Below are 24,029 nucleotides of genomic sequence, written 5' to 3' on the forward strand. Positions count from 1 at the left end.
TGTGTGTGTGTGTGTGTGTGTGTGTGTGTGTGTGTGTTTGTGTGTGAATGTATAATCGCGTGTGTGCGTGCGTACGTTCGTGCGTGAGCTTGTGTGTGTGTATGTGTTTGCGTGTGTGTATCTATTTGTGCGTGTTAATGTGCGCGTGTATGAGTGCGTGCGTGCATGCGTGTGTGCATGCGTGCGTGCGTGCGTGTGTACATGCGTGTGTGCGTGCGTGTGTGCGTGCGTGCGTGGGTGTGAGTGTGTGTGTGTGTTTGTGCGTGTGTGTCCGTCAACATTAATAATACCTAGGCAATCCCAGCTGGTTGCAGGCTACGATGGCATCATTCTTGCTCCAGAAGTCCTGACAAATCGTGCCCCATTCCCCATTGATGACAATCTCCAAACGACCTTGGTTCGTCTCATTGTTGAAGTTATTCACCAAGCGAAGAGTGCCTGAAAACCACCACAAAAAGGCCGTGAAAGGCACAGTGCAGGCTTTCCCGTAGAACCACTTCTGCTCACTAGCTCACGTTTGCCAGGGCATTGTGTGGGATAAGACCACCCCTGCTCTTGAACATATACCAAACATCAATATCCCGACCGTTTCCTGTGCAAGAAGCGATATTTTTGTTATGTATTATTTTCAAAAATTGACAACATTTGCTTTAAAATAAATTAATTCATGAAACAACACTCTGCACAGAAATTCTCCGTGCCGTTGATTCCTGGCATCTGTCCAAGTGAAGTGATCGCCTTTTCCCATGAAAACGTCTGGGCAGATCTAAAATGGTAAGCCCAATTGCTTTCGCTGAAATGACTGGGCCTTTCACAGGACATTGGAGTTTCCCTATCACCGATGTCTTTATCTAAAGCTGGCACACCCCCACATATGTTACATAGTTTTACCTTCAAGTTGAGTGCAGTGGGCCCTGCTTTCAACAAAAAGTCAAAAGTAAGGAGTTTTACAAGTTATAAAACAGTACATTCATGTCTTGGCATTCAGACACAAAGTAATATTCTCGAAGAAATATCAGGTTGAAGTTCAATTTGAATGCGATCATTCGCATCTGGCCGTAAAAACTCGAAAGAAAAAGTAACAATGATTAATGCGTTAAAGCATTTCCCAGTCATACGCGATCGCAGTGAGTTTAGACAGGCACCAGGCGATTTCAAGTCGCTGTCGCCTTTGAAAAACGTACACGTTCCAATCTCTTCTCTTGCGTGTACGTACATGGCTAACAGAGTGGGATCAGTGATTACAATCGATTTGAACATGGACATAGAAGACTGGCCTACCGTTGAGGTCGGACATGGGAGGGTCCATCACGAGTGCCTCTACAATGGCCTGCAAAGCGATTAGAGAGGCGTTCAGGCTGTCCAGGCGCTCTTCGTAGGACTGGCAGTCGCACTGTGACGTCAGCATGTCCAGCGCTGCTTGCTGGTTGTCCGTTTGGTTCTGCAGGCTGGTCACTTGCGTCTGCAGGGGCCCGGTGACGTTATCTAGTGGAGGCGCATTCTGGAGAACTGCGTGAAGATTGATTATAATCACTTTCATATGTTACTTCGAGGGTAATCTTCAGGGTACAAATAGTGTGATCATGCGAGGCGTAGGGGGGGTGTGGGGTGGGGGAGGGGCTTCTCGGCGTCTGCACGTGGATTGTACTGACAATTACAACTTGAATCTGTTGCTAACCAGGATACTCTTCAGATAGTGTCATCTTGTGGGGGGGGGGGGGGTGGGCAGATTCTCGAGGTCTACATGAAGAATGTAATGACACTTACCACTGAAATATGTTGCTTACTAGGATACTCTACAGTGTCCAAATGGTGTCATCTTGTGAGGGTGGGGGGGGGGGGGGGGGGGGTCTTCTTGAGGTCTCCATTAGGATTGTAATGACGATTACCACTTTTTTGTGTTGCTGACAAAGATAATCTTCAGGGCCCAAATGGTTTCATCTGAGGGGCGTTTTCGAGGTCTGCGTGAGAATTGTTAATTATACTTACTTGAATATATACATAATCTGCAGGGCCCTACTGCAAATGGAGTCATATTGTAGAGAGGCATTCTCGAGTAAAAGCTTAAGTACTATGATGACATGTTACTTGCATGAACCCTTTTTATAATCTGAGAGACCCCGATGTCGCCATCTTGATCATTTTTGCCTTGTAGTTCTCAAGGCTTGTGTTAGGATTGTAATGACACCCGTTTAATACCTGACTAAATTGACTAAGATCACAAGTGAATGAAATACTACAAGTAGTATGATAGTATGATGGTATGATAGACTTCTGCTAGGATCTATATCATCAGCAGTCCCCAATGGTGTCAACTTGTGGAGAGGCATTCTCGAGGGCTGAGGGGGGATTGTAAAGATTATTTTCAGCGTAGGCAAGGACTGGGGCCGAGGTCAGGGCTCGCTTCATGGCGTCGAAAGTGGCTTGATGCGTGTCTTGCCAGAGGTGCCTCAGGTCTGTTTTCTTCTTCTTCTTGGTGCCTTTTTCGGCCTCTGCCACCAGGTCGTGCAGAGGACCCGCGAGCTTCGAAAACTTGGCAATGAAGCGCCGGTAATAGCTTGCAAACCCGAGGAAGCTGCGGACTTCAGTTGTGGTCGTGGGCGTAGGCCAGTTGACCACGGCGTCGACCTTGCCGGCTTCACAGCTGATGCCCTCTGCCGAAATTGTGTGGCCCAAATAGGTGACCTGGCGGCGAAGGAACTGACACTTGTCTGGACGGATCTTGAGGCCGGTCTTGATAAGACGTTCCAGCAGGCAGTCGAGGTGTTCCAGGTGCTCGTCAAAGGTCTTGGAGTAGACGAGAAGGTCGTCCAGGTAGACGAGCAAGAACTGGAACAAGAACTCTGACATCGTGGTCTGCATAAGACGCTGGAACGTGGCTGGGGCAGAGATGAGTCCCATGGGCATGCGTGTGTATTCGTAGAGGCCCATGGGGGTGACAAACGCCGTCTTGTGCTGGTCCGCCGGGTCCATCGCAATCTGGTGGTAGCCGCTGGCCAGGTCGAGGGTCGAGAAGTATTGAGACCCCACCAGTGCGTCAAAGGACTCCTGGATTCGTGGCAGCGGGTAGGCGTCGCCGACTGTCTTGGAATTGAGCCGGCGGTAGTCGACGCAGAGGCGGATGGAGCCGTCCTTCTTCCTGACGATGACAATTGGGGCAGCGTAAGGGCTATGGCTCTCTGTGATGATATTGCGGTCGAGCAGCTCCTTCAAATGCTCTTGCACCTCCTTGAAATTGTTTGGGGGAATGCGGCGGTAAGGCTGGGCGACGGGTTTGGAGTCTGTCGTCCTCAATTTGTGGTGGACGGCGTCGCAGTAGCCCAAGTCTGCTGGAGTGGTCTGGAACGCGTCAGCTCGTTTGCTCAGCAGCTCTTCGAGGCGTTGCTTCTGGCTGCTGGTTCCATTGAAGTCTGGCAGATGGAATGGAGCTGGTGCCGGTGTTTTCGTGTCTCCTGAAGACAGGCGCTGCGTGGAGATGACTAGCTCGTTGACTGTAGCGCTGTAGGTGACGTCGGACTGGCTCTCGACTGTGTCAGTGGCGTGCAGTGTGGCGATCGGCGTTCTGGCAGGCAGCGTCTTGTCCTCAGGAGAGAGGTTTGCAATCCTGATGAACCGGCAGGAGGGGTCCCCAGCGACCAAGGTGGGGACAGTCAGCAGACCGCCAGGAAGGGGATGGGAAAGGGGGGAAGCCAGCAATTGCCGAGTGTACCTCTGGTTGCTGGTAACCCGGATTGTGGCCATGGAGTAGGCAGGGATTGAGCAGGGAGTGGAAGTCCGAGCTAGACCACGTGTTGAGTTGCGATCTAGTCGAACTTCCCGGACAGCAGCTTGCAGGGAAGGAGGGAGGTTGGACATCTGGGGCAGACAAGTGGAAAGGACGTTCATGCCCACCAAGACCGGCAGTCGCTTCTTGCGGTTCTGCATGAACGGCTCGGTAGGCTCCTTGACGACAAGGACTGGAACATCCTTGCAGAGGTGGCCCAGGATGGAGATGTCGACGACGATGACCCCGGAGTAAGGAACTTCAGCGCCGTTGACAGCTCGAAGGGTGACGTGGCAGGCACTGATGTCGCAGTGGGAGAGATGCTGGGCCACCCATGTGTCGGTGACGGTCGTCACCTCGCTGCCTGTGTCGAGTAGAGCTTCGGCCGGGCGTCCGTTGATTGAGATATCGGCAGTTGGACACTGGCCGGTGAGTGAGGTCTTCTTCTTCCTACCCCCCGCTGAATGTTTTGTGACAGCGGGGGTTAAAAGTTTTTCATGCTGCTGGTGCTGTTGTTGTTGTTGCTGTGGTCGGGGCCGATGCCGCTGTTTGTTGTGGTACCGCTGTTTCTGGAAGCAGTCGGATTCCCGGTGGCCGACTCTGCCACACCAGTTGCACTGGGGTTGATGGTTCTGCTGTTGGTGATGGTGGTACGTCGGTGCAGCTGGTGGTGGTTGTGACGCCAGTTGTAGCTTGAGGGACTCTGTCTCCGTGGTGAGGGCAGCGATGCGTGCTTCGAGCCTTGCGATGGAGGGGTCCGGTGCAGCGAAGACTTGTTCAGCTGTTGCTTCAGCAGGGCTATCTTCCCGCATCCATCGCATGGCCTCGCTGGTGACCTCGTCGAAGGTGGCGGCCGGCTTTTCTCGCAGGAAGCGGCACATGTCACGCTTCAGGGATTGTGGGTGGAGTCCTGTGGCGAAGGTCTTGCGCAGCGTATTGTCGTTCAGTGTGTTGGCCTCGGCAGCATTGGTCTTGGCCCATGCAGCGCGTAGGTGGCTGGCGTACTCGCTAACAGACTCGCCGAGACCTTGTTGTCGCCTGTGGAAGGCGGCAGCCAGCGCGACACTCTCTCGCTGGTCGCCCCACGTCTGCTCCAAGATGGCGTAAATTTTGGCCGGCGTGTTGACCTCTGCTGCTGGTCGCCTGATGACCTCCTGTCGAGCCCTTCCGTCCAGCGCTCCCAGGATCCATGCCGCTGCAGCAAGTGCAGGGACCGTCTGTAGCTGCAGGATCAGCTTGGCCTCCTGGATGAAAGTCTCGGCGCAGTCGCCCTCGCCGGTGAAACGCCTCAGCTTGCAGAGCCGCAGGTTGGGGGTGTTTGCCTCGTCCGCCATGTTTGCCTGTACTGTCTTCTTTCAGTTGATGCTTCTGGACCCTGCTCGCAGCGCCAAATGTAGTGGAGGAGTGGAAGGGTAGTAGTAGATGTAGGTACACGAAGCCCAAGTCCAAGCGTCTTGTTTCAACTTTTTATTTAAGAAAACAATGCAAGGAAACGTAGAGGCCGAAGGCGAAACCCGTAGACAGCAAAGCAAGTGTAGTGTCGTGTTCAGCTGCTAGGAGCGAATGCATGCTTATGCCGGTGTCCGGCCTATACTTATAGCCCCGGCGCGGACTGCACAGAAAGCACCGTCCGCCGAGAATAAAAATCGCCTGAATACGGCCAGAAACACGAAATCTGTGTTTCTTACACTTGCTTTACCCTACGTTATTTAAACAAATACATAACCAATCATAACAAACAATACATCAAATTAAAGCTACGACCTTTAGCTTTCCATTGCAATAGATCACATTTCGTAAAAACTTATATTTATTTAGTAAGATGCAAAAACAATGGTCCTAGTGAAGGCACTGAACCAACTTCAGTGCGGAAAATTACAAAACTCTCTAAACTGGAATAATGGACAAACTCATAAATCATACAGATAAAAAGAAGAACCCTAGACAAACATCATGATATGCGTTACTTGGGGGAAAATTATACATTGACTTAGTACGAAGCGGTAAAGTCCGAAAGTAAATGGAATCGGCTAAATTCCTGCGCGAGTACCTGTCTGCATAAATTAGCAATCTTTGCAGAGGAACCAAGCATCACTCATTACAACCAAATCCTTATAAACAAACTAAAATCATATGCAACATAGGTACGGGATATGTAATAGTGATACAAAAATGACAAAACAATGATTGAAAAGACAAAGATGAGTTTGTGAGAATCAATTTCTCTCGACGATACGTGAAAACCGGTCAATGTCAGAGTGACGCTTTGGTCAGTTCGAAGCATTATCGTAAATAACACAATAATATGCAGCCATCCAGCCTAATCAGTGACTTCTATGCAAACCTAAATATAATTAGGACCGTATCAAAGATAAAAGGGACTTTGAAAGATAGAAGTTAGGTAGATATATAAAGAAAGGTATTTTATTTGCGCCGGCAATGTGCGCGCGCATCATCGTATCGTCTGCTATGGGATGGGTATCCCGTTTTGTACTGTACACAAGGCTGTTTCGCTATGCGATGATTAGAGTGTTTAGGGTAGCGAAGTGCACTTTGCTACATCAGCATAACATTTTAACTCGACACAACGCAGCTCACATAAAACAAACGAGAATTTTGTTTTTTAACAACCACGAAGAAAGGGGGTTTGGCAGAGCGATTCGCCTTCGCCTGACACTTACGGAACTCATCTCCCCATATCATGTTACTGAGCTTTTTTGTGTATGTCTACATTAAAATAAAATAAAAAGGCGCTTTATGGTGATTTTTCGACACTCTTACATTCGTGACAATGAAGATTAATTTAATCTTTAATTGTGTGTGTTGTATCAATAAAGTGGGAAATCTTGAGAATGAAATCGTCGTAGAATAGAATATTCAACTTCGCGCATTGTGAATTGTAAATCTGCAAAGGCATAGAATGTGGTTCATACATGTTTATACATTTTTATATGGTCCTTCCTTTGGGGCCCCGGTAGCTCAGTTGGTAGAGCACTGGAATTGTGATCGGAAAGTCGCAGGTTCGAATTCGGGCCGGGACGGACACGGGTCAACTTTACGTGCAGACCCAGAGACGGAAGCCATGTCCCACCCCCGTGTCATCACAATGGCACGTAAAAGACTTTGGTCATTCTGCCATAAGCGCAGGTGGCTGAATACACCTAAAAACGCAGACACCTGGGTAGCGCGACTGCGTTGCTGCTAGCTTTCCACTGGGAGGAAGCAACCCGAATTTCCCAGTGATGGGACAATAAAGTAATGAAAATGAAAATGAAAATGAACAGAGACCTTAATTAGCAGAATCTAATATACGAACCTTGTACGTCCCCCTGCAGGTCCTCAAATGCTTGTTTCAAAGATGAGCAACCTGCCAACAGAATATCAAATCACATTTCAATATTCACAGTTAGTCTCTTTCTCTCTCTCTCTCTCTCTCTCTCTCTCTCTCTCTCTCTCTCTCTCTCTCTCTCTCCCTCTCTCCCTCTCTGTCTGACTCTCTCTCTCTCTCTCCCTCTCTGTCTGACTCTCTCTCTCTCTCTCTCTCTCTCTCTCCCTCTCTGTCTGACTCTCTCTCTCTCTCTTTCTCTCTCTCTCTCTCTGTCTGACTCTCTCTCTCTCTCTCTCTCTCTCTCTCTCTCTCTCTCTCTCTCTCTCTTTCTGCAGAACAAATTACAAAAGTCATGACTATCGATATATTTATTTACTGTTTCAAAGGTAATAATTCAACATTTAATCATTCTACGTTTAAAAGAATACTCGTGGCCAAAAGCTGTCTCTCATTCATGCCCCATCAGCTTCACAGGTCGTCTTAGGGTTTGTAGATATGTCACCATACAATATCAGAAAAAACGTTAACATAAGTGTTTGATTGTTCACTGCTGTGTTTGGGTAATGTTTGCAGAGAAAAAATTCGTCACTGATGCGCACTATACTTTTCCGTCCTACCCTTCCGCCTCTGAGAGCGGTGAATGTGCGCGCATTTGCTTGGTTACAGACTTTGGTAACTTAATCCGTACGGGTTTCATCTGTAATAGTCATTGATATCTGTGAGCATTATAAAAAGTCGAAGAACTGATCGAATTTGCGATTCAAACGCAAAAAAAAGCTTGCATAGTGAAATTGCACTCCCAGCAAGGAATTCGGTCACAAATCAGCACATATGCCTAATAACTGAAAACTGTTTGTTTAATTTCTACTTACTGCAGCTCTTGAAATAACCCCTGCGTTTGAAGAAAGTTGAGTCCACTAGGCTTGGCGCGGCCACGAAGAATAAGAGGAAAGCGGCGACAGTCTTCATGGTGGTAATTAAGCTTTCTGGTAAGTGTTCGGCGCTTTCTGGTACATCTGTTTATCAGCGGCGGTATTTATATGCTCGAGAATCTATATACAGATACTACATGCACCTATACTCACAATCCCCTAACTCCCACCCCCACCCCCCCCCCCCCCCCCACCCAAAGCCTTTTTATATTTAGTCAAGTTTTGACTAAATATTTTAACATCGAGGGTCGTGGTGTATGTGCGTGTGTGTGTGCGTGCGTGTGTGCGTGTGTGTGTGTGTGTGTAGAGCGATTCAGACTAAACTACTGGACCGATCTTTATGAAATTTGACATGAGAGTTCCTGGGTATGAAATCCCCGAACGTTTTTTTCATTTTTTTGATAAATGTCTTTGATGACGTAATATCCGGCTTTTCGTGAAAGTTGAGGCGGCACTGTCACGCCCTCATTTTTCAACCAAATTGGTTGAAATTTTGGTCAAGTAATCTTCGACAAAGCCCGGGGTTCGGTATTGCATTTCAGCTTGGTGGCTTAAAAATTAATTTATGACTTTGGTCATTAAAAATCTGAAAATTGTAAAAAAAAAATAAAAATTTATAAAACGATCCAAATTTACGTTTATCTTATTCTCCATCATTTGCTGATTCCAAAAACATATAAATATGTTATATTCGGATTAAAAACAAGCTCTGAAAATTAAATATATAAAAACTATTATCAAATTTTTTTTTCGAAATCATTTTAAAAACACTTTAATTTTATTCCTTGTCGGTTCCTGATGCCAAAAATATATAGATATGATATGTTTGGATTAAAAACACGCTCAGAAAGTTAAAACGAAGAGAGGTACAGAAAAGCGTGCTATCCTTCTCAGCGCAACGAATACCGAGCTCTTCTTGTCAATTCCACGGGCACTGCCTTTGCCACGGGCGGTGGAGTGACGATGCTACGAGTATACGGTCTTGCTGCATTGCGTTGCGTTCAGTTTCATTCTGTGAGTTCGACAGCTACTTGACTAAATGAAATTTAAGTTGAGGAGTTAGTTACAGGTCTCAAGACCGATCCCATTTTATTTTGAGTCCACTGGCCTAGTCCACCTTTCTTGTCATGATAGATTTGCTATCAAGGGTCAAGGCCACTTCTCAAAAAGGGACGCTACAGCACGGACAAGCTTGCATCGAAGGGGATTCGACGTGGGTCGAAGGAATAAGTATTGAATTTGATGTTTTTATGTGGTCAAGTTATACCTCGTAAGGTTGAGGGGTAATTGACGCAATTTTTTTGGGAAAAAACTGTGGTGATCAGTGTAGTTAGCGTTGAGCATAAGTACAGGTCTTTGTTCGGAAAACAATGGCTAGATCAGCGGAATCTAGGTCATCCTGCAAGTGGGGGAATATCATGGTGTACGGTCATTCGTTTGTGCGAAGACTTAGCGAGTTCGCTGAGAGGGATGGGCTAGTGGATAATCATTTTGGATTTCAGCAATGCAAGGTGTCCATGAAGGGGGTCGGAGGCTGGAAGATAAAAAATCTTTGTGAGTACATATGACTATGATTAGTCACTCGACTGCGTTGTTGATTTTGTTGATTGGGGATAACGATATTTTCCCAAGGGACTCGGCAGAACTGATCGCTGCTCAATTGTTGGCGACAGCCACGCATTTGAAGACGAAGTTCCACATCAGAGCGGTCATGATATGTCAACTAATGCCTCGATTTCATCCTACAGGGAAGGGGCGTGCAATGCATGAGGACTACAATACCAAGGCCCAAGAGGTGAACGAAAAGCTGGCCGCAGAAGTGAATAACACGGCGGGGTTGTTCTTCTGGACACATGATTTTGTCTTCTTTCCTCTACAGAATGCCCAGAAATATAACACACTGAGGCGCAGCTTCCTAGCTGATGGGGTGCACCTGGCACCGTGCGGGCAGTGCAGACTGTATAAATCATTGAAAAAAGCTGTTTTGCACGTTGGCAGGGCAATGGGTTGTTAAAAGGGGTCTGTCAGAAAAACAGTTACATTACAAGTGGAAGAAGGTTTCACTGTCAGTGTCAGGTAAACAGCACGAGTGATTCTGGCACACAACTCCCACAAGTGTAGGGTAACTTACAGATACAGAGAACTAAAAGGCAGTAGTATAGGACGGGGCGTTTTGGCCCCCTTTTTGGGAGCCTACTTCCATGCCAGTAATAGTTGTGAAAGGCGCCACGCGAAATCCTATGCCATATCCATCTTTAAATCATGTTAGTCCAAATCTGTTCCAGATCCAGCTTTTTTGTTGTTGCTCTTTTTGATCAGTAAAGTTCTACAAGTTTGATAGTTTTTAGATTTTATTTAGCTATTAATTTTACAACAAATATGTGTAAAATAGATTAAAGGTTTATTCAGAATATGCAGGAACATTTTGCTGTAAGAATGAGGTGCGCTTCCTGTTCCGGCGCTTCCTGTCTGCCATTTTTCTTAGTATAAGCCACAGTTTTTTGTTCCATTAACATCAGCCATAAACATGACGCACAAAGGCCATCATTGGGTAAATATTGTTCAATTTGTTTCTATTGTTAATTTTCTATTCAGGAATAATTATATTTGTCTTGTAGTAAGTAAAAGTTTATTGTTTTGTACGTTTTTTGGTACAGTCTTTCACCATGTGGTGTTTCAGTATTCGCCATGATGTGCGCACTTTTACAAAGTTTATTTCACTGTTTAATTAGTGTTCAGTGTGTCAAATTCAAGTAAGAGTGGTATTTTATACATGTTTGCCTTTTAATTAAACGGTTGGTAGTGTATGGAAATGCATTTGTGCCAAAGGATAACGTTTCATAGTTATTTTGTTTTTAACCATTTTCCCAGTCAACAGTGTGCTTACCTGTGATTCAGAATAAGTTTTTGGTTTGTTTTGTTATTCCCTTTTTTTGTGTAAAGTGTGTAAGAGATAAAGGTAATGATCAGAGCTCTTTTTCTAAGTTGGTAGAATTCTTATTATCTCCCTTTAAGTGTAACAGAACCGTTTTTCAAAATGACAAGTTTCACAGGTTGTTTCCCTTTGTTTTTGTTGTGTCAGTGTAATGTTAGTAGTTGTTGTTCATTATTAGTATGGTCGAGTGATTGTTATGTTACATTGTTTTCAGTTTGACGGTGCAGTATGTTGATTAAACATCACAAGTTCAACTACTCATCAGTTCTGCCAGGCTTGTTTTGTGCGGCTGTGACAATAGTGGTAAGGGTTACGGTATTGATGTCCCATGATACCAGGTACTTGCGATAAGGAATTTCAGGGCGGTTGGTCATAGACTCAGAGCACGTGTGTGTGCTATGGAGTCACAGCCGGTGTGTGTGCTGATGACATGAGACCATATATTAGCGATAAGACATTTCAGGGCGGTCGGTCATAGACTCAGAGCATGAGTGTGTGCTATGGAGTCACAGCCGGTGTGTGTGCTGATGACATGAGACCAGGTATTAGCGATAAGAAATTTCAGGGCGGTCGGTCATAGACTCAGAGCATGTGTGTGTGCTATGGGGTCACAGCCGGTGTGCGTGCTGATGACATGAGACCAGGTATTAGCGATAAGAAGTTCAGGGCGGTCGGTCATAGCCTCAGAGCATGTGTGTGTGCTATGGAGTCACAGCCGGTGTGTGTGCTGATGACATGAGACCAGGTATTAGCGATAAGAACTTTCAGGGCGGTCGGTCATAGACTCAGAGCATGTGTGTGTGCTATGGAGTCACAGCCGGTGTGTGTGCTGATGACATGAGACCAGGTATTAGCGATAAGAAAATTTCAGGGCAGTCGGTCATAGACTCAGAGCATGTGTGTGTGCTATGGAGTCACAGCTGGTGTGTGTGCTGATGACAAGAGACCAGGTATTAGCGATAAGAAATTGTAATGCGGTCGGTCATAGACTCAGAACATGAGTGCGTGCAATGGAGTCACAGCCGGGGTGTGGCTGTTGACAGAAGACCAGATAGCAGTTGTAAGAAAATTCAGGGCGGTCAGTCTCGGATGATAGACTAAGACCATGTGTGGTTGCATATGACTATGAGAGTTAATGGAGACAAATCCACCAATAAATTACATCTGACATTGACTATTTCAGGCAGAAAGCAGTCGGCGGCGGCACGCCACATAGTCAGAGTAAGATTGAAGTGTTTAATTTATTGCAGCTGCAGAATCGGTGGACAACCAGTATCCGACACATTAGATGGTGGGAGTGGGTCTTTAATAAGGGGACACCCACAGTGATACTGCAATTATTTCATTATCAGCAGAAATCACAGGATGCCGCCAAGAAAGCCAGCAACCTCGAAGCGGCCGGCTAGAACCCGACCGAATGCCACGGCAAGCGCTGCTTCCCAACACCAGGCGGCCGACAACACGGTAACACAGGCGTCACCGATTGAAGCTGTCCTGGCAGAACTCCGGAGGCTATCTGAAGGACAGGAACAGCTGCGGCAGGAGAATCGAGCGCTGGCTGCACAAGTCCAACACATCGCGGGGCAGCAGGGAACGGCAGAACCAACAGCACCGGCAACAACATCAACGCTGCAGTCAACAGCAGCGCCACTACAAGGGCCAGCAGCACAGCTGCCAACGCCACAATGCGGGGGTAGCGCAAGCCTGGTACAGCAGATTGCAGGTGAGCCCGGGCCCTTATTCCGGTTGATCTCTTTGTGGGCGACAAAATGAAGGCGCGAGTGTGGAGCGGCGAGGCAATCGACCTGGCGCTGTTGCTCAAACAGGACAAACCGCGCGCCTTTAATCTTAGAATAGACAGTGCAGAGGATGGGCCCTCCGTCCGGATTAGTGAGACCTCTGCCAAGACCACCTCACTGACTGCGGAGAAGTGGAGGTCAGCATGGAACATATTCGGGTCAATTTACCTGGCAAAATTCACTACCAAGGCACAAGGGCTGGCGGTGCACTACCGTCACGTGGAAAACCTGATGCGGGATGGGGCCGATTGGGCGACATACGATAGGGCATTTAGGAGGCTGGTAGAGCAGGGCCGTCTGCAGTGGGGGGATGCCTGTCCAAACCTGTACACAGAGGCTCGCCTCAGATTCATTGGGGGACGGGCATCCTCAGTGCAAATGACCAGGACTGGCCAGAACAGCATCCCCAAAAATTACTGTTACCCTTTCCACACCAGGGGTGCATGTAACAGGGATGCTTGCCGGTTCAGTCACTTGTGCTACCACTGCAAGAGTGGGAAGCACCAGGGTTCTAAATGCCCCGAAAAGTCTGGGGATCGGCCCTTTCCCTCCTCCAGAGGCTCCGGACCATCAACCAGCCACTAAAAATGTACCGACCCCTGTCAGCGTGGATCGATTGGCTTTCTGGTTAGAGGGATATGATAGCAAAAAGGCAGAGTTTCTGTTAGATGGGTTTAGGCACGGGTTTAGGGTGGGGTTTCAGGGGAAAGTTACCAGCATAGTTCACAAAAATTTAAAGTCGGCAGCTCTGCAACCCCAAGTAGTAGACCAACACATCAAAAAAAAAATTTCGGCAGGCCGGATGCACGGTCCTTTCGTAAGCCCCCCTTTTCCACAGTTTCAGTGTTCCCCAGTAGGTCTAGTAGAAAAGAAGGCCAAAGGAGAATTCAGGATGATACATCACCTTTCTTTCCCAGAGGGCCAATCGATCAACGATGGGATAGGTCCGGAACACTCGCATGTAAGATATGCCACGATAGAAGAGGCAATAATGGTTGTCAGAACTCTATGTGCAAAAGCTTTTATGTGCAAAACGGATGTAAAGCATGCATTTCGGATAATACCGGTGCATCCGGACGAATACCATTTGTTTGTATTTCAGTGGAAGGGCTGTTTTTATGTGGATCTGGCGCTACAAATGGGATGTTCGGCCTCGTGTAAGATCTTTGAGGCATTCCGCTCGGCCGTAGAATGGATAGGGAGAAAGAAGCTGGGGTTAAATATGGTGCACATCTTGGATGATTTTTTCCTTGCATCTGTGTCCAAGGAAGTAGGGACTTTTCAGTTCAGGAGTTTTTTGGAAATGTGTTCAGATTTAGGCCTACCCATGTCTCCGGAAAAAACATTTGGTCCACAGACAACCATGTCCTTCGTGGGATTCGAAATAGATACTGTAGAAGAAGAGTTTGCCAGTTGAAAAACTGACAAAATGTACGAATGAAATTTCACAACTGTTAGCATGTCCCAAAGCTACCCTCCGTCAACTTCAGGCAATACTCGGGCTGTTAAACTTTGCATGTGAGGTGATTATCCCTGGGCGGCTATTTCTACGCAGACTGATCGACCTAACCATTGGGGTGAAGGCTCCCCATTTCAGGATAAGGCTTACCAAGGAGGTAAAGGAGGATTTGAGGTTATGGCTTGCTTTTTTGGAAGGGCACAATGGGAAATGTTTGTTTCAGGATCTTAGGCAGGTCCCATGTCACGAAGTGAACTTATACACTGATGCATCAGGGTCGATAGGCTATGGCGCCATATTTGGCTCAGCCTGGTTTTGTGGAAAATGGTCCGAATGGTGGACAAAACAAAACATCACGCTGCTTGAATTGTATCCCATAGTTATGGCTGTTGAGACTTGGGGGAGAGATCTAGAAAATAAACAGCTCATTCTACACACTGATAATAGCGCCCTGGTATCGGTCCTTAGCAAACAGACTTCGAAAGAACCGATAGTGATGGTCCTGGTGCGTAGACTCGTGTTGAAGAGCTTGGAGTTAAATTTAACTCTAACGGCAAAACATGTGCGAGGAAAAGATAACTCAGTGGCTGATGCGCTATCTCGGTTGCAGGTGCAGCGTTTTCGATTCCTTTGCCCGGTAGCAGCATCGCTACCAACCAGAGTGCCTCCGCTGCCGGCTTCGCTGGGTTAGACGCCACGGCGCAGGCGCTGGCAACCGCGTCAGTATCCGATAGTACAGTGCAGGCCTACAAGCGTACATGGACCCAGCTACATACCTTTTGTAACCAAAAAGGCGTAGCACTCCAAATCCCCGTGTCTGAGTCAACAGTGGTGAGATTTATTGCCTCATTATTCGAGGATAATTACGCTCCCAGCTCCATAACTTCAGCAGTTTCGGTCATCAGTTTCATTCATAAAATGACCAAAATGCCAGACCCCAGCGAGTCGATATGTATTTCTGGTGCCTACCAGAATAATCACCTTTTAATTACACTGCTTTCGGGTTTGCACCAGAAATACATATATTGTTTCTGGGTCATTTATATACACATAGTTTATATTTCTGGTTTGCTACCAGAATAAGAATAATCCTTTTTTCCCTGCTTTCTGGCAAATATTGTTTCTGGTTTACACTAGAAATTCTGGTCTTATATATATATACTAGCAGTTAAACCCGGCTTCGCCTGGGAGTAAGCGGAGCCCTGTAGCAATTTAAGACGCTCGCTATCCCATTATCATTAGCTTTACCTCCTTTGTTTGGATACAAAAAAAGAGTTATCTCCCTTACCTTCTAGAAATTTCCGGAACTGTCCAGTTAATTTTTCTTTCTTCATTTCTTCCCCTGATAGGAGCAATAGCGAGTCTCTGATATCACTGGCATGATGTGCTTGCTACAGGTGAACAGTAGGCACTGAACTGGTTTTGCACCATATAGGCTGTATTCAATAAATGGGAGGTCCATAATCTGAGAAAGGAAACAATGAATCAAGAAACTAAAACCCAGGTGCACATCTGCGGCACCTAGGGAGTGTACGTGCACACTATCTTGTTCCTGCCTCTTGCCATCTCAGAGGTATGGCGACCACAGACAAAAAAGAGTTATCTCCCTTACCTTCTAGAAATTTCCGGAACTGTCCAGTTAATTGTTCATTCTTCATTTTTTCCCCTCTTAGGAGCAATAGCGAGTCTCTAATATCACTGGCATGATGTGCTTGCTACAGGTGAACAGTAGGCACTGAACTGGTTTTGCACCATATAGGCTGTATTCAATAAATGGGAGGTCCATAATCTGAGAAAGGAAACAATGAATCAAGAAACTAAAACCCAGGTGCACATCTGCGGCACCTAGGGAGTGTACGTGCACACTATCTTGTTCCTGCCTCTTGCCATCTCAGAGGTATGGCGACCACAGACAAAAAAGAGTTATCTCCCTTACCTTCTAGAAATTTCCGGAACTGTCCAGTTAATTTTTCATTCTTCATTTTTTCCCCTCATAGGAGCAATTATAGCGAGTCTCTAATATCACTGGCGTGATGTGCTTGCTACAGGTGAACAGTAGGCACTGAACTGGTCTTGCACCATATAGGCTGTATTCAATAAATGGGAGGTCCGTAATCTGAGAAAGGAAACAGTGAATCAAGAAACTAAAACCCAGGTGCACATCTGCGGCACCTAGGGAGTGTACGTGCACACTATCTTGTTCCTGCCTCTTGCCATCTCAGAGGTATGGCGACCACAGACAAAAAAAGAGTTATCTCCCTTACCTTCTAGAAATTTCCGGAACTGTCCAGTTAATTTTTCATTCTTCATTTTTTCCCCTCATAGGAGCAATAGCAAGTCTCTAATATCACTGGCATGATGTGCTTGCTACAGGTGAACAGTAGGCACTGAACTGGTCTTGCACCATATAGGCTGTATTAAAAAAATGGGAGGTCCATAACCTGAGAAAGGAAACAATGAATCGAGAAACTAAAACCCAGGTGCACATCTGCGGCACCTAGGGAGTGTACGTGCACACTATCTTGTTCCTGCCTCTTACCATCTCAGAGGTATGGCGACCACAGACAGACAGACAGACACACAGACAGACACTCTCTTTTATTATATGTACTAGCAGTCAGGCCCGGCTTCGCCCGGGTGTTTCTGATCTTCCCTCTCTCTCAGAAACTTCTAGAATCTTATTCCAATGAGAATAAGCGATAGATGAAAGTGTGAGCTCATACATTTGGATTAAAAGGCTGGGACTGACAGTGTGAAAGCATCACCATCAACACACTCTTTTTGCTGAAAAATAACTTTTTGACTTGAGTTATCTCCTTTTCTTAGGAAAATTCTAGATACTTGAAAACCAGGTCTAACATCGACTCTATATATTCTGTAAAGACTGATCAGGCGTGCCTGCATTAGAAGAGAAGATACCTCCCTTCAATGTATACAAAGTAAGAGTTACCTCCCTTTGCTTCTAGAAATTTCCTGAACTGTCCGGTTAACTTTTTCTTCTTCATTTCTTCTCCTCATAGGAGCGATAGAGAGTCTGTAATATCACTGGCATTATGTGCTTGCTACATGTGATCACCAGGCACTGAACTGGCCTTGCACAGCAGGGGGCAGGGTTAGTGTGTGTGGGGGGGGGGTGGGGGCGGGATGATAGCGGGCGGGGGGTAACCCTTGAGAATTACACGGTATACTGGTTTGATGAGAGTTACCTCCCTTCCGTGGGTGACAAAGCATGACTTACCTCCCTTGTACTATGTAGACTGTATTGATAGATGGGGAGGGTCATTATCCGAGGAAGGAAACAATGTCTGGAGAAACTAAAACCCAGGTGCACATCTGCGGCACCTAGGGAGTGTGCATGCAAAATATCTTGTTCCTGCCTCTTGCCATCTCTGAGGTATGGCGACCACAGACAGACAGACAGACACACAGACACACAGACAGACACTCTCTTTTATTATATGTACTAGCAGTTAAGCCCGGCTTCGCCCGGGAGCCGGTAAGCGGAGCCCTGTAGCAATTTAAGACGCTCGCTATTCCATTATCATTAGCTTTACCTCCTTTGTTTGGATACAAAAAAAGAGTAAGACAAAAAAGAGTTATCTCCCTTACCTTCTAGAAATTTCCGGAACTGTCCAGTTAATTTTTCATTCTTCATTTCTTCCCCTCATAGGAGCAACAGCGAGTCTCTAATATCATTTACCATCTCAGAGGTATGGCGACCACAGACAAAAAAGAGTTATCTCCCTTACCTTCTAGAAATTTCCGGAACTGTCCAGTTAATTGTCATACCTTTTTGAACAGGGGAGAGAAATCTGTAAATTCTCGTGATCTTTCACTGAGGCGATCGTTTCGTAAACATTATTCGCGATGATCTGGAAGGCAGGGAGCAGGGAGCAGGGGGCAGGGTTAGTGTGTGGGTTAGTGTGTGGGTGTGTGTGTGGGGGGGGGGGGGGGCGGGGGGCGGGGGGTAACCCTTGAGAATTACACGGTATACTGGTTTGATGAGAGTTACCTCCCTTCCGTGGGTGACAAAGCATGACTTACCTCCCTTGTACTATGTAGACTGTATTGATAGATGGGGAGGGTCATTATCCGAGGAAGGAAACAATGTCTGGAGAAACTAAAACCCAGGTGCACATCTGCGGCACCTAGGGAGTGTGCATGCAAAATATCTTGTTCCTGCCTCTTGCCATCTCTGAGGTATGGCGACCACAGACACACAGACACACAGACACACAGACACACAGACAGACACTCTCTTTTATTATATGTATAGATTGTTTCTGGTTCTGTTATTGTTTCTAGCTGATTCTGGTACTGGTAGTGATATCAGAATTCATAATTGCTATTTCTGGTTAGATGTAAGCATTGCTATTTCTTGTATTGGAGTTCTGTTTATTGTTTCTATTTTATAACTTAAAGCATTGTTTCTAGTTGCAACCAAATTTAGCTAAACTGTTTTGGAATATTTATGATTTAGATAAGCTAACTGAGTGGTTATTTTTAGTTACATTTCCTTCAATAAAAGATAAGTTAAAGCAACCTCTGTCTTCGGTGTCTTAATTGTATGCTCCTCTGCCTGTGCTATATATCCTTGTCCTTCCACCCGACATTCCCACATCTGAAAAGAGAGCATTAGGCTAGATCAGCAGACGCGTTTAGTGAGACCGATCATCGAGTGAGCTGGGTGCTGCTCATATGTTGTTGTCGTGAAAGTGTCGAACCTCTGCCCAAATTTATCGCGACTTGTGAACCTGTGCTCTTGTGTTTACTGTTTCAAGTGTGCTCACTGAGGAGAATCTGTAAGTAACTAAATGCTTTATTCATTCCTTATGCTGTATTCTTTCCTTATGCTTTATTCTTATGTTTCATTTGATGCTATGATGTTTGCATATATGTACATTTTGACGCTGATTTGGTCCCGGGCGATGTCCGACCGGTCTCGAGTTGATGACGCCATTTTAATCTATCAGAGAGATGTGTTTTCTAGATCAGTTTCTAAAATTTTACTTTCATGATTTGACGCTGAAATTGAGCGTTAATAACTTCTAATATTTGATGTCGAGAAGACCCATGTGTATCGTTGCCATTTTTCCCCATTTTATCACATATTATTTCTGGAGATCAGTATAGTCTGAGTAGTAGTCGGTTAAAAGCCCAAAGTTAAGCCCTCAGTGCCATTGGCCCGTAAAGCTACCTATTTACGATTTAGGCGCAGAAACCCCTACAATTGATGAACGGGAATTATGGTTGACACATATATTTTGGGTAATGAACTCGTATCATGAGTTTGATGAATTCAGGCATGAGAATGATAGAGATCTTCTGAGTTAAGATTTCAGACAATAGGAAGATATTGTCTACAGGCTGCACAATTTTGACTATTAATTCCCATGTTGCACTTTAAAGGCGGTTGCCTACAGAAGAACTTTGCGACTGAAACAACCTAACATTTTGTGCAGTCGCATAGATGCAAAACAGACTTTTAATCTAAGGCGTTATGATTTAGTCGCGCTTCCCTGTAAAGTAATAGACTGTTGTCTAACGCTTCATTTTGAAGCATGGGAGCTTGCGCTTACCCCATGCCTGAGTTATCTTTCTTATTCTTGTCGTTATTATTCAACTCGATGAAGATGTGTCTTCATGGCGATGAACATACTTAATAATAACAATTATTTTGCAGTTGCGGTTCATGCAGTTGGTTAATTTATGTAGAGCATTTTCCAATGCAAGGCTTAGGCCTAAGGGAAGATGTTGGTTACTTCCCTTGACATTAGCTGTTGTGGAGTTGTTTAACTCACTGTGGATTCTCTTTCAGAGAATTCTGTGTCTGCAGGATTTTGGCTGTATTGTTACTTGTCTATATTTGTCATGATTATTTTGACAAATGATACAGTCATACATTCATAGGTTTATTGTGAAATGTATGTATGGTTAGGATGCATTGGTATGAATGGTGCGTTTTACTTGTTATGCCATGTACTTATATTATGTTTTCTTTTCTTTTCATGAAAGATGTTGACGGGTTGCCGTAAACTGAAAGGCACAGTGGATTCTAGACTGCCTATTACCTTACCGATGCTAAATACCATCTTGAACGCCAGCAGCAACACATTGTCCAGTCAGTTCAATAGATGTAGATTTAGAGCTATGTGTACCCTCGCGTTTCGGGCTCTGTTACGATTAGGAGAAATGACCGCATCAAAAAATAACCTACAAGTGCAGGACGTAGTCTTGAGCAGTCAAGACGTACAAATCCATTTCAAGCAGTACAAACACAGCAAAGGCACGGTGGTCCGACATATCCCAAAAGCAAGTACCGGCGAGGAATTGTCGTGCGCAGTGAGCTCTCTACATCAATACATGGTAATGCGTGGTAGCAATCCTGGACCGTTATTCACATTACAAAATGGGGAAGCAGTCTCCAGGGGGAATTTTGCAACAGAGTTGAGAGCGGCCCTCAAGTTCGCAGGGTACCAGGATGAACAGTATACATCTCATAGCTTTAGAATTGGTTCAGCTACCCACTTAGCAGCTACTGGGGCGTCAGACGCACAGATCAGGCATGCAGGCAGATGGGCGTCAGGGGCATTTAATGCCCATGTTAGGCGCGTTTGATCGATCTGCGCAATCGCGCGATCGCGCTGCGCGTTTGGTGGATCGATCAAACGCGCACACATCGATCGATGTGTGCGCGTTTGATCAATACAAAGAATACAAGAATCGTTAAAACGCGCAGCTCTTATATACTTGCGCATTTGGACGATCCGTCTCACAAATCACCATACTGACTACGCACACACACGTCTGCTGGCAATGACCGGAAGTTATGACCGGAAGTAGGCCTAGTTATAAGTGTCTAAACAACAATCTGTAAGACATTTTAAAAAAGAAGAAAAAATGGGATTATATTGTACCAAACACAGACTACCTCAAAGACATTCACATCACAGGTATATATGCGTCGAGGTTGCACTTGATCATCCATTTCACATGTATTAGCTCATTGAGTGTTTAATTGTCCTTTAATAGCAAATGATTTAAAAGTTCAGCTGTTTTCATGAGATGTCAGAGGGATGGACAGAGATGAGGAAGGAGGGATTGGGGGGAGAGACTGAGAGACTAAGAGAGAGACTGAGAGACTAAGAGAGAGAGAAAGTGTGTGAGAGAGAGAGAGAGAGAAGAAAGAGAGAGAGACAGCTAGCGAGCAGAGAGGAGAGAGACAGAGAAGAGAGAGAGAGAGACTGAGACTAAGAGAGAGAGAGAGAGAGACAGAGAGAGAGAGATCCTGAGAGACTGAGCGACTAAGAGAGACTTTTCACTTCCGGCGTGCGATGTGTGTGTGTGGTAGGGACTTACTTTGTGACAGATCGTCCAAATGCGCAAGTATAAGAGCTGCGCGTTTTAACGATTCTTGTATTCTTTGTAGCCTATTCTTTGCATCGATCAAATGCGCACACATCGATCGATGTGTGCGCGTTTGATTGATCCACCAAACGCGCAGCGCGATCGCGCGATCGCGCTGATCGATCAAACGCGCCTAACACCTACATCAGAATAAACAAAGTAGCAGAGTAGTCAAAACTGGATCAGGCAAGAGGCGGGGAGGGGTACTAGGGCGATCAGAGACAGGTACAGGATTCTTTCTTTCTTTATTTATTTGGTGTTTAACGTCGTTTTCAACCACGAAGGTTATATCGCGACGAGGTACAGGATAAGTATCCCAATAGTCTAATAAGGTAATACCCGCACTTATGAAGCAGCAAACGAAGAGGGCACAAATGTGATTTTCCAATTGCTGCAAAACAAATGATGATGTTGATTTTTTGGGTGATTTTTGTGTTGTCCAATTTGTGTTTAAGATGGTTGTTTGTTTACTTGGAGCACTCGGCGGATGTACATAATGAGTAAAGGGCTAGTCAGGTACAGCTAGTTGGCGAAGCAGAAGCAGTAAACAGAGAGGGCACAAATGTGACTCTCCAATTGCTGCGATACAAATGATGATGTTGTAATTTTAGGGCGATACATGGTCGGTGAGGCAGAAGCAGTAAACGGAGAGGGCACAAATGTGACTTTTCAAATGCTGTGAAAGCTGAAACAAAACAATGTGTTGGCTATGCATATGTTCATTACAAGTATTTGGCCATTCAGGACGTGTAGATATGTATATTATGAATAACTGCCTAGTCAAGATGTTTGGAGGGATGGGTCCGGCATGGTTGAAGTAATCGGAGAGGGCACAAAGGTGACTCTCCAGTTGTTATGAAACAAACCAATTTTCTTTGTCAATTGGCATGGACATGTACAGGTTAGTGACTGGCTAGTCATATGATATGTATATTTGGCATGGATGCGTGAAGCAAGAGAGAAGCAGTAAGCGGAGAGGGCACAAATGTGACTCCCCAGTTGCTGATAACAACCAATTTTTAAAAAGTGATAAATCCCATTGATATGTACAGAACGAGTAAACTGCGGTAGGTCGACGGGCCCTCATTGCATGGAGTTGTTGTTCGCGTTTAAATTCTGGGTCTGCTAAAACTGTTTCTTTTCGTGGCGGTACCTCTCTGCGATGACACCTGAGAAGGTATCATTACAGACAGGTGTATGGCGATGTTACCGCCACATTGTGGAGATTGGTTATATGGAAGTAAAAATTTGTTGTCGGTCTCCGCCACAAGTTGCGGAAAAGTATTGAAACAAATTTGAAAAAAAGAAGAACATATAACGTGGATGCATACAAATAATTATATGGTATGCAAAAGTCGCTGAAATAAAATTCAGCGACACGAACAACAACTCCAGGTGTGGGCTACATGATGTGTGTGATAGCGTGAGGAGTGTGAACAATATGTTGACGTGTGTTAATTAAAACATCATGTACATGTATCAGCATGGCCAACCCAAACTTTGAAACGAAAATGACTTTATGACAAGTCATAAATATTGTATGTTCGCCTTACCCTTGCGTTTGAAGAAAGCTGAGTCCACTAGGCTTGGCGCGGCCACGAAGAATAAGAGGAAAGCGGCGACAGTCTTCATGGTGGTAATTAAGCTTTCTGGTAAGTGTTCGGCGCTTTCTGGTACATATGTTTATCAGCGGCGGTATTTATATGCTCGAGAATCTATATACAGATACTACATGCACCTATACTCACAATCCCCTAACTCCCACCCCCACCCCCCTTGACTAAATGTAAACAAGTCGCGTAAGGCGAAAATACAACATTTAGTCAAGTAGCTGTCGAACTCACAGAATGAAACTGAACGCAATGCCATTTTTCAGCAAGACCGTATACTCGTAGCATCGTCAGTCCACCGCTCATGGCAAAGGCAGTGAAATTGACAAGAAGAGCGGGGTAGTAGTTGCGCTAAGAAGGATAGCACGCTTTTCTGTACCTCTCTTTGTTTTAACTTTCTGAGCGTGTTTTTAATCCAAACATATCATATCTATATGTTTTTGGAATCAGGAACCGACAAGGAATATATATATAGTATGGTTAGAAGGAAGACATGTCGCATTGGATTGGCAGTTAAAACTGTACAAAAATAGTACTGATTAAACAATTACATATTCCCCCGGCTTTACAGCCAGAAACAAGAACAACATTCACAGACATTTTTTTTTTTACAGCCGAGGGGGGGGGGGGGGGGTCCGGAACCCCTGTAACCACCCCCCTAATCCGCCCCTGCCACCGCCTGTCAACAGGTCTTCAAAAGGCTGTTCAAACTACGCCGCAAGTGCTACCCGTTTGTGTTCTGATCAAAGTAGGTCACCCAAAGGGGGCGTTGACACGGGTTACGCCAAATGACTCC

At 45.6% G+C, this 24,029-nt stretch overlaps 2 protein-coding genes across 3 annotated transcripts; one reads left to right on the top strand and one right to left on the bottom strand.

The window, feature by feature from the left end:
* Positions 1-265: 265 nt before the first annotated feature.
* On the bottom strand, positions 266-23,270 carry LOC138969298 (scavenger receptor cysteine-rich domain-containing protein DMBT1-like). Of its 2 annotated transcripts, none has more exons than XM_070342052.1 (4): positions 23,177-23,270; positions 7,080-7,130; positions 1,282-1,509; positions 266-438 (listed from the first exon to the last, which is right to left on the bottom strand). In XM_070342052.1, the coding sequence occupies exons 1-4, from the start codon at positions 23,253-23,255 to the stop codon at positions 281-283; spliced, it is 516 nt and encodes a 171-aa protein (XP_070198153.1). In that variant the 5' UTR covers positions 23,256-23,270; the 3' UTR covers positions 266-280. The 2 variants fall into 2 exon arrangements, with proteins under 2 accessions (XP_070198153.1, XP_070198152.1); XM_070342051.1 differs by lacking the exon at positions 23,177-23,270 and adding an exon at positions 7,964-8,122.
* On the top strand, positions 12,324-14,174 carry LOC138969634 (uncharacterized). Its single transcript, XM_070342492.1, has 2 exons — positions 12,324-12,681; positions 13,195-14,174. The coding sequence occupies exons 1-2, from the start codon at positions 12,324-12,326 to the stop codon at positions 14,172-14,174; spliced, it is 1,338 nt and encodes a 445-aa protein (XP_070198593.1).
* Positions 23,271-24,029: the final 759 nt, after the last annotated feature.

The sequence above is a fragment of the Littorina saxatilis genome, linkage group LG6 (assembly GCF_037325665.1).
Source record: "Littorina saxatilis isolate snail1 linkage group LG6, US_GU_Lsax_2.0, whole genome shotgun sequence".
In the NCBI taxonomy this organism is placed as follows: Eukaryota; Metazoa; Mollusca; class Gastropoda; order Littorinimorpha; family Littorinidae; genus Littorina; species Littorina saxatilis.